Consider the following 9958-nt stretch of genomic DNA (forward strand, 5'->3'; position numbering starts at 1 on the left):
CTTTCTTTCCTGGTTAGTAGTTGCACAAAACAAAAATCTGCATGAGCATACAAAAAGTCATGAGAAAGTGGGCGTATACTGACAAGAATTTCATTTAGTTTTGGTCCGTCACAACCGCTATGACGTAAAACTTTACTGCTGGCCGCAGCATTAAAAATGGCGGGAAAATGGCGGCGTACGTTCAATTTGACCCATTCAGCCGTAGATCCGGGCGATAATGCAACGGTTCCTCACACTTTTACGTACACGAGTTGTAGGTCACCAAAAGAAATTCAAGATTGCTGTTGAATCATGCTCGTCTTGTGCCGTGAGCACATGTGATTATTATCTACAAATCTGGCGATGAACGTGACAGTGTGTTTGTCCCACGACGAGCTCGCCTGCCCCGAAAATGACCTGAAAACTTTTGGCCTTGTTGTCTTCGAATGCATTGTTATCGATGCTTTGTAAATTATGTATTGGACACCTAGATGTCTGAAGTGTGCATACCTCAGAAATAACTATTGTTGCATGTGTAGATCTCTTTAAGTTCCACTATTTTTAATCGAACGGTATAAGGCTTATGACCGGTATCATGCCAATGCATGTTATACTGATTAAAAATAAAGTTAAACTTTTGGTTGTGCTATTCAATTTAATGTGTAACTTGGTGTATGTATGTAGAGTATAGATACAAAGTACTGAAAGCGGTACTATATACGATACTAATAAAGATGATTATTCAAGTTTATGCACTTTTAGCTGGTGTGTTACGCCGAACGGCGGTTATACCAGCTATATAACGTAAGATAGATACAGATGCAAAAAAGCCTGAATTTGTGTTGTTTTGTGTAATTGAAATGTATAAGGAATGGATATCATTAAAACGGGATTGCAAACAACTTTATTATTATTACCGCCCACGTAAAGAAAGCGTCACGACGATCGCGAGTATTTTCCATTATCCCCGAAGGTAATCGACAAATGAACACTGTTATATAGAGTTATAGAGGTGTTATAGAGTAGAATGTAACGATAGGTGACGTTTATAATCCAGCAATCTTACGTTTTAGTCGAGCAAGGACGTCATATAACGTCCTTGAGTCGAGCAAAGGACGTGTCGTAACTCCAAATTACTGTATACTAGTATGTCAGAGTCTAGTCTCCCGCTCTCTCAGCACTCGGTTTCCAGTGCTGAAGCCGGCGTTTCCAGTGCTGAGAGCGCCAGCACTCGGTTTCCAGTGCTGACGAACATTTGTAGCACTCGGTTTCCAGTGCTGAAGCCGGCATCTCCAGTGCTGCGAGCGCGTCAGCACTGGTTTTCCAGTGCTGACGAACATTCAGCACTCGGTTTCCAGTGCTGAAGCCATCTTCAGCACTGGTTTCCAGTGCTGAAAAAGGAGGGTGAAGCTTTCGTAGTTTTGCTTTTGAAGCCGCAATTATCCAGCTGGTGCAATAATGCGAAGCTACTAGTATCTAGCTGGAACGCACCGGTTTGGGATTTTAGGATTCCGTGCAGTTAACAGAAGTGTGTGTTAATCCGTTGTGCAATTAACTGGCTTCTACTGTAATATCTTCCATGTGGCCCACACGATAGATAATTTTGAGATCGGGCTGGGGTCTGGTATTCAGGTTAGCTGTACATAGAATTTTTGGGTGGGCCCTAGATTCGAGGAGTGGGGCAGTATAATTTAGCCTATCTATCTATAGATATTTTTGAGATCGGGCTGGGGTATGGTATCCGAGCTAGTATGGCCCTGGACTCTGTCTGGAAACAGTATATGGCATCCAGCCTACTACATCCAGCCATGAATAACAAGAACTGCGAGTACAATATTTAGAACTGAATCATGCCATCATAAAAATCACATAGAAAGCTGCCTAAGGTAGGCTCTACGTACGAGTATACGATTTGGGCGTTTGTGCTCAACATCTCCAGACTGAAGACACTGTACTACCCTCACTGAAGTGAAGCAAAGTCATGAGGCTGAGTTACACCGAACTGGGGAGGGGGGGTAAAAGATCCAACACAAATAAACTGGACAACATAGGGACAACATAACCTATTAGGGACAAGGTTCAGATTTGTCGTGAATAGTTCTTACCTCAGTGGGTAACGGTGCCATGGATCTTCGCTTGGAGGATCTGCTGGGAGCCATCTGATCAAACAGGACTTTTGCACGGACGAGGAAAGAACGTTAGAAGTAGTGACACATCGACGCGATGAGAGGACGCTCGCACCTCCCTTGCCACAACCTGGTAAATTTGAGCACAGACTTGCGAGGATAAACTTCTCGCAGTAGCCTTCGTGATGATTTACATATCTCTGGGACCCTGGTTCTCAGGAAAAAGCCAGAGAAACTAGACTGTGAAAAATTTCGGCATCAACCGACCCAACTCTAAATTCAAAGATGGCGCCTTGATGACTTGCCCAGACTTGCCCGATGTCACGTGACTAAGAAAACTAGGTTCTGGGAACGAGTCCGTCATTCTTGCCCCCAGCATCGTTTCTTTTCCACATTCTGCTAAAATAAATAAATAGTAAATTTGTGGTCAAGTCTAGTAGTAGTACCTGCCTAAGACCAGGGACCCTTGCTCTTCTCCGTCAGAACTCTCTAGGTTGCACGGTTCTTTGTACTTGTTTCCGCAAACTTGGGTCTTCTCTGTATTTCTACACTTTCGTAACTTGATCCTTCCAGCGCTTCGGAGGTCTACCCCGTGGTCTTTTGAAGCACCTGGTTCTTCTAGGCTTTATGGACTAATATGTACAAATATGTATAACATATCATTGTACTAGAAAACAGATTTATTTGAATATGTTATATTCTTTACGTTCTTTTACGTGTTTTAAAGAATCGCTTTCACTGATCGAATAATAACGTTATAGGGGGCCCAAACACTCGGCGATATATGTCTCTCTCTCTCTCTCTCTCTCTCTCTCTCTCTATATATATATATATATATATATATATATATATATATATATGTATTATATACTAGTATATTATATACTAGTATATTATATACTAGTAGCTATCTACCTACCCACATACTAGATATCAATACAATCCATCCAGTCGTTCTTGAGTTATGCTGGTCCTCTACACACACACACACACACACATAACTTACATGCACAAATACATTCAAACACTCTTGACCTTCTTCAATTGTGAGTGCCGCCACTCGAAATCACATGGAATCGCACTATCACATGTCAATACCCAAGGAAAACATGGTTATAGAAAAAACTGATGAAAGCATTTTGATTCGCTCCTTCAAAAGCTAACTGTGACCGCTCATCAGTGCATCTTGTTGTATAGTTTTCGCCCAAGGACAAACAACATTCCATTTTTAATTGGGATAATAGTTATAACTAAATCAAACAGGAAGGAAAATAAGATAGGGGAAACAAGAGCCTTTTGCACTGATTTAATTTTTGTAATCTTTTGACAACACTTCAATGTGTAAAGCCACCCACGATAGGTTACTTGTCCGCCTAGCTCCCACCATTGCACCCACTCCTGCCTACTTGAAATCCATTTATCTCCGAACAATAGAACAACTAACTTTACCTAAGACCCAAGTCTGCAGGTGTTTACCTCAGCATTGTGATTTATGGTTTGTTGGTTACCATCCTGTAGTTGTGTATTAGTGACAGCTGTTTGCAGGGACCTACAGGCATAACCGTCCATAGACAACATTTGCACGCGTTATTTAACAGAACTATCCTCAGGCTGAGGACGTTCGCGAGGTTCCGTTCAGAAGGTGGTATATTGTCTGCGCCCGTGCGCCTGCGCCGGAAAGTACATCAACAGAAATGAGTAGGAGAGAAGGTCTATTTGAACTCTAACCCCAAGTCACTACAAGAGTTCAAAAGGTGCTCGGTTCCAGCAGGAGTGTTACTCCTACGGTACCCAACCTAAGAACTCTACTTTACTCTAATCCAAAAGAAAGGCTTTGATGACATTTGATTGGGTGATGACCTGTTCCCGTTGATCGATAAAAAAACAACGCGTATCACCAGCCAGGGCCACACACAGGTGGGTCAGGGGATTCGAAGGGATAATGATCGATAATGAGTACTAGTATTCTACGCGGGTATCAAGGGACACAATGGACGTCATTTTTCAACACGACAGCCTTTACTTGAGGGAGTGGCTGTTGAAGCTCGCGCTACTCTTGTTTATGGATCTTTATGGGCTCATCCGACTCGAGGATGCTTTTCGTAGTATTCTCCAAGCAGAGGTTTGGTCACGGAGACCCCGAGGGGAGCGAGCCCGGTAAAAAAACTACAAATCAAGACCACTACTATCTCCGCCGACCCGCGATTCTACATAACCTGGGGACTCCAACACCAACGTTGAAGGTCTAACGTAAATAGCTGCTATGATTCAACATCAATGCCAGAGTCGAAGGCATGAAGATTGCGGCATTTACCCCGATATGTAACTTCGACTCATACGATTGAGCTGGGGTCAGTGACTAAGGCGTAAGGGAAAACGATTGCATGCCCCAAGCAACAATCTGTCAACTAATAAGGTGTCAATTATACAAACCAACCTACCGGACAGTCCTTCATGTACACGTATTTTGTTCCTAATAAACAGCAAGTGCTGCTTAATTCCTTCTAATCATCTACTCGGCAAAGACAATTTGGTGATGCTTATGTTTGTAAGTTGGAGATCCTTATGTTTGTACCAGTTTACTAACACTGCGAAACAACTTGTGTGACCTGCACGTTGTCCTCCCGGGGAGTGATATATGTTATAGTAATTAAGGCACATGATACATAGTGTACAGAAGAAACTGCTATGATATAATCAGGATTATAACATGGTGTGGGTGTCACTACATCTGTACGTTAAGACGCCCTTTCATGACGTCATATCACGACAATGGAAATATGGGAGGTGAAGGTTTTTAAGAGGGGTGTTTGAAATTTCCGATTTCTGGACCATGGGTTGAATCGTGGTTTGATAAACGTCAATAATGCAGCAAAGGAGATCATTACACCTTCCCTCCCACATTCAAATAGTGGACCGGCCAAACAACGACATTGAAGGAGGCAATGTGGCTTGAAAGATGCGGTGATTTAACCTTGAGTTGGCCGACATGTCAAATTTACGGGCGAGGTTGAAAAGTACAGGTGACTCATCCAGAGCCGAGGACGACGTGCTGAGTGTACCCGACTGGAGGAAGGTCAAGCCCAAAGAACTATGGGTGTTTTGTCCCTGAAATGAGGACAACAACATCCCAAGATAGAAATGAGGACACTGATATGAATTTCGAAAACGAACAGGTATGGTTTTATAACTTCAGATATGCTTAATAAGACAAAGCATACAATTAGTCGCCCTTGTTACAGGAGCAGTTTTGTACAAGAGAAAGATGATAGAAGTCACCAATACAACAGACACAGTGGCAACTTAATCATGTTTGACCTGAGCAGCACACGAATACAATTGTGTTTGACCATAACAAGAACGTGGCAAAAAAAACTACATTTCCTGGTTCACATCTAACAGAACGGAGACCTTTACATTTGAGATAAACATTCCCGAAGTCGAAATCCAACTGCACCTACTATTTCAGAACGCCTTGCAGTATACTTTTACAACTGAAGACGCTAAGTAAGTGTCAGATGTAGTTCACTCCGACCTTGCAGGCGGAGCAGTAGGTGCGTAAATAATTCATCAACAACGTCCTTGCCTCACACCGTGGGCCTGACATATCCAACCGGCGAGCAAAGGTTTCACGTCACTGACGACCGTATAGACGAGTAACGTCATTACGGCTATCTTGTTTCGCCGTCAACTAGAGACTGATTGCTTTTACTATTGTGTAAATAAATAAGAAAATCATTACCGAATGGTTTGCACAGCGAAAAATGCACTCGATCTCCAAACCTATATTAGAGTGTGAAATGTCCTAATTGATGGCATCACTAGCGCATAGTACGAGTAACAATATAAAGTGTTAGATGGGTACTAAGAAATTCGCGTGTGACATCCAAATAGTGAAAAACAACAACATCGAGACAATGCAAAACCCGATATGCTTTGATATCGCCCCCTGTTGTGTGAATGTAAAAGGTCATATGACATCACAGTCTGTAATTTCGTACCTGGACGCTTCAATACAAAAGGGTTGTCCACAAACACTGTCGCTCCCGACACTTTCCCTTCTCGGGGGGCGAGCTCTTAATCTCACGGGACAGACTTTCTCTGGTGCTGGTGTGAATAACTCAACACTTGAGGGTTAACAGATTCTACTGACAGTTGTCGGCCCGGGATACCGTCCTATTCAGGTGAGTCGGAACATCTTCGTAGACACCTCCGTTATCGCGGTCTTTTTAGCTAGAGTGTTATGGCGGTCCTTCGGTGGGCGTAAACCGGTTGGGGCATATTCTAATCTGTTGCAAAGCCTGTTCTGGGTAAGTTTGGTGTGTTTGTATCGAGTAAAATGTTTGTTCTTGGACGTTGGTCCCATATTAATGGTTATCATTGACTATTACCGCCTCCGGTCTCCTTGTATTCTGAAACTCTTTGTAACCGTTGCACTCGAGTGAAGTCGATGATAACGCTTCCATTGTCCGTACTGTAACGGCAGTGACTTTCATATTCAGCTTCCAAAATAAATTCTCTGCAACAAAATGTGATTCGTCTTGACCATATCAGAGAGGGATCAGTATATCATAAGATCTCAACAATATTCAGACGTTGAATATTGAGATATTTTGAAGACAACAAATCAAGCCTTGTCTCCGCCCCAAGGCAAAGCTTATCGAGACTTAAGTACATGCCGCTCGCAGCCATGCTACGCCCACTTTTCATTACAGAACATGTTAATGCAGAAGTTACCTTCTAGGCCGTCTTTGTACGTCTCTTAGAATTGCAAACAGAAATGTGCACAGATGTTAAACTTTAGTCACTACAGTCAAATCCTGGTAAAATAATATAAATTGAAATCTTCAGAGTAGTTAAAGAATCCCCCCCCCCCCCCAATGCATGGCTCCCTGGTGGTCCATGATTAGTGTAAGATTTCCCTTTTTGTTGTGCTTGACGAACAGACAATGTATGGAACAATGTGAGGTGCTGGTTCAACAAAAATATAATTGTGGAATCAGTTGCACACATACAAATGGATAATACTGTCAAATCTGCTGGAGGCAAAAGGAGTGGGACACCTAGCGTCCGAAATGATATGCTATTTTCAGACAAACCATGTTATTTTCAACGTGTGGAATGCCCCTCTACGCGACATGCAATTATACAGTTAAAAGTAAACTCCCATGTTTTTACGGAGGATTTAGAAAAGTTTGCTGCAATACGGAGGTGTTCTGACGTGCGTTTCAATCAGAAGAATGTAACTCTGTCCACTCTTACAGCATTGACAGAAAATGATAGTTGAAGAGACTAGCTACTCTTTATCTCTTTACCATGTTGTTTTGGGTCGAATCTGCCATTTATCGTAATTGCAGGGACAAACTCGGGAGAAAAACGAAGCAGCACTAGTAAAAGTTTGGGTTAAGATGTATTTAGAGATTCACCTCAACCTAGTTTTGTGACAAAAGGAAATGTGCTCAAAGAGACTTCAGAGGTCGGCTGAGAGTCAAAGAGTGCACAGAAAATTTGTACGTGTTACTCAGGACCATCAGCCTATTCTGTAGCACCATGCAACTTACTTCACGCTACAGTTACACAGATAACTGTCATTGGACATTACTACAATTCCTTACGCCCCGATATCTCAGTGGACATAATTTCTTAATGTCTTAACAGGCATGGAGATGTTCCATCAACTTGATTGTTTTCTATAACTTTGCCATTCAACCACATGGGTATAGCAGCACATGGACAGTCTCATCGGCAATGAAATTATTGAAAAGACTTAGATTATTTCACATACGTTTTATCCCGTGACAGTCCAGGGCCAGGATCACACCCGTTACTGTAACGGAATTAACGGTTTTTCAAACGTTCTTCTAATAAAGTTCAACAAGACCCCGAGGCACACAGCTGCACAAATGTCAGTTAATGCGATCCAAGTCGATCATGATTATACAGTTTGTATTTGATTTTACCGCCAAAGCAAAATACAATAAGATTCACAAACTAGACCAATAACAAACTGTACGCGGTGTTGATGAAAATGAATATTGTACTTTCTACAGCGCAATACAAAGGGCTTTGATGGCCAAACTTAATCTGACAGACTCAATGAATCAAAATTACCAATACAAAAATTGCCAATCAATGACACGCGTAGGGACAGACTTCTTGTAGCTTGATTAAACCGTTCTGTTAGTAAAAGTTTTTCTCTTTCAAAAAGCACTACTACGAGTAATCAAATGAAGATGAATAATCAAGATTCATCCTTCATGAATCATTCTTGTGATGGAGTTATTTTTTAATCGATAAAGTGACAACAGGAAAACACACAAAAATACAAAATGTTGGAAGAACATGTGACAGATTCAAAATGTCGAGGTGTTGTCGTTGCCTACTATTACATGCAATACGTTAGGTTATAGGTCAAAGTGAGTGTAGAGTGATCAAACCGGTTTCCGTAACGGAATTAACCGTTGGTGACGCGGATTTTGCAGCTGAATGAACATAACCTACGTATATGACAGGCAACTAGCCTCCTTCACATGCTTCTTGAGCGGTGGCATTTATTCCCAAGGGGAGTGATGTGTCTCGATTTTCAACATGGGACAAGGTTCTCTGTGTCTCCCTTTCCAGGCACAGAGAACTTCAGCCCATGTTGGAAATCGCGACGAAACAACACTCCCCTAAATTATAAAACGCCATCGCCCCAGAAGCTTGCAAAGGAGGCTAACACACAGCGGATGTCAGCCTGAAATAAGTTGTTCCCTAGTGTCAGTGAGCAGCTCAGCCAATACGACTGGAGTTCAGGCTAAGTGGCCACATGAGTAGGACAGTGTTTGAAAGCCTATTCAGCTAAAGGCTCTTTGTCCTCGTTCGTAGACAAGCCCGGGGCGCTTCAAACCAAGATTACACTATCTTCAAACTATTTCATCACACGCCCATGGTAGACAGACCGCTTCTCACGTGCGATGAGCTATATTTGTTCGAAATAAACATCATACTACAAGTAGACAGTTCTAGATAGCATCAAAGTTTTCAGATCATAGTTGCCGTCAGGAATGTTCCCCGGAGAGGCAGAAGATTTTTATCAATTATATGATGTGGGTCAACATAATATCATTGTTTGTCGTGGATAAAATGTGATATTTGACTTGTGTGCAACTTTTCACACGCTCCACGCGAACACAAACTCAGGAGTCAAGCGTCCGTGCGTAATTGACGACTTCACTCTCCCTGTGGTCCATTAAATACGCCGATCGGCGTAGTACCAAGTGTGTAGTGTTCTGTCACCTGAATGCCCACTTGGGAGATCACAACTCTGATCTTCATTGTGCTTTTAAAAGCATTTAAAAGCACAGTGAAATGAGATACAGGTAACGCTGTGTTGGTTGAAAGGGTATGTAATGGAATATGCTGTATGTAGTAGAGATGGTCAGGTAAATCATATCTTTTGATTGCAAAGTATTCGGCCTAGCAAAGTAGTCGCATACTTGCAAAATTGTACAATTTCATGCTTGTATATATCCAATGGTTGTGTCTGAAATTCTTTTATCATGAAAGCCATAACCTTGGGTGTGTCATTACACATGAATATCAAAAATAAATCGATTGTACTTAATATTTGATGTGAGTGAGAAATGAAAAAAATCACGCGTGTTTATACCTGCTATAAATAGCATAGATAACACTTAATCCAGAATTCTCTCATCAGATATCATTCATCATAAGGGCAACTTAAAGTGGTTGGTTCACAGTGTATACAGCAGTAGATGTCTCAATTTATAGTGCCCTTATATTAACATATTTCACATAACATTTAATGCACTCAATATGTGTAAACAGCCCTAGAACATTATTCTCCAACA

The 9958-nt window shown here is 41.8% G+C and overlaps 2 protein-coding genes across 3 annotated transcripts in view; one reads left to right on the forward strand and one right to left on the reverse strand.

The window, feature by feature from the left end:
* The window catches only part of LOC118409482 (microcephalin-like), a 14976-nt gene extending 12552 nt beyond the window's left edge, over window positions 1-2424 (reverse strand). For both annotated transcript variants that reach the window (XM_035810528.1, XM_035810527.1), the window contains exon 1: window positions 2085-2424. In XM_035810528.1, coding sequence (XP_035666421.1) covers window positions 2085-2138 — 54 coding nt within the window. In that variant the 5' untranslated portion in view covers window positions 2139-2424. The remainder of the gene's footprint in view (window positions 1-2084) is intronic.
* A 3796-nt stretch (window positions 2425-6220) lies between these two features.
* The window catches only part of LOC118409380, a gene marked incomplete at its 5' end in the record, with an annotated part of 14605 nt that continues 10867 nt past the window's right edge, over window positions 6221-9958 (forward strand). Inside the window, 1 exon segment of the mRNA XM_035810370.1 lies at window positions 6221-6289.

The sequence above is a fragment of the Branchiostoma floridae genome, chromosome 2 (genome assembly GCF_000003815.2).
Source record: "Branchiostoma floridae strain S238N-H82 chromosome 2, Bfl_VNyyK, whole genome shotgun sequence".
NCBI classification, from domain to species: Eukaryota; Metazoa; Chordata; class Leptocardii; order Amphioxiformes; family Branchiostomatidae; genus Branchiostoma; species Branchiostoma floridae.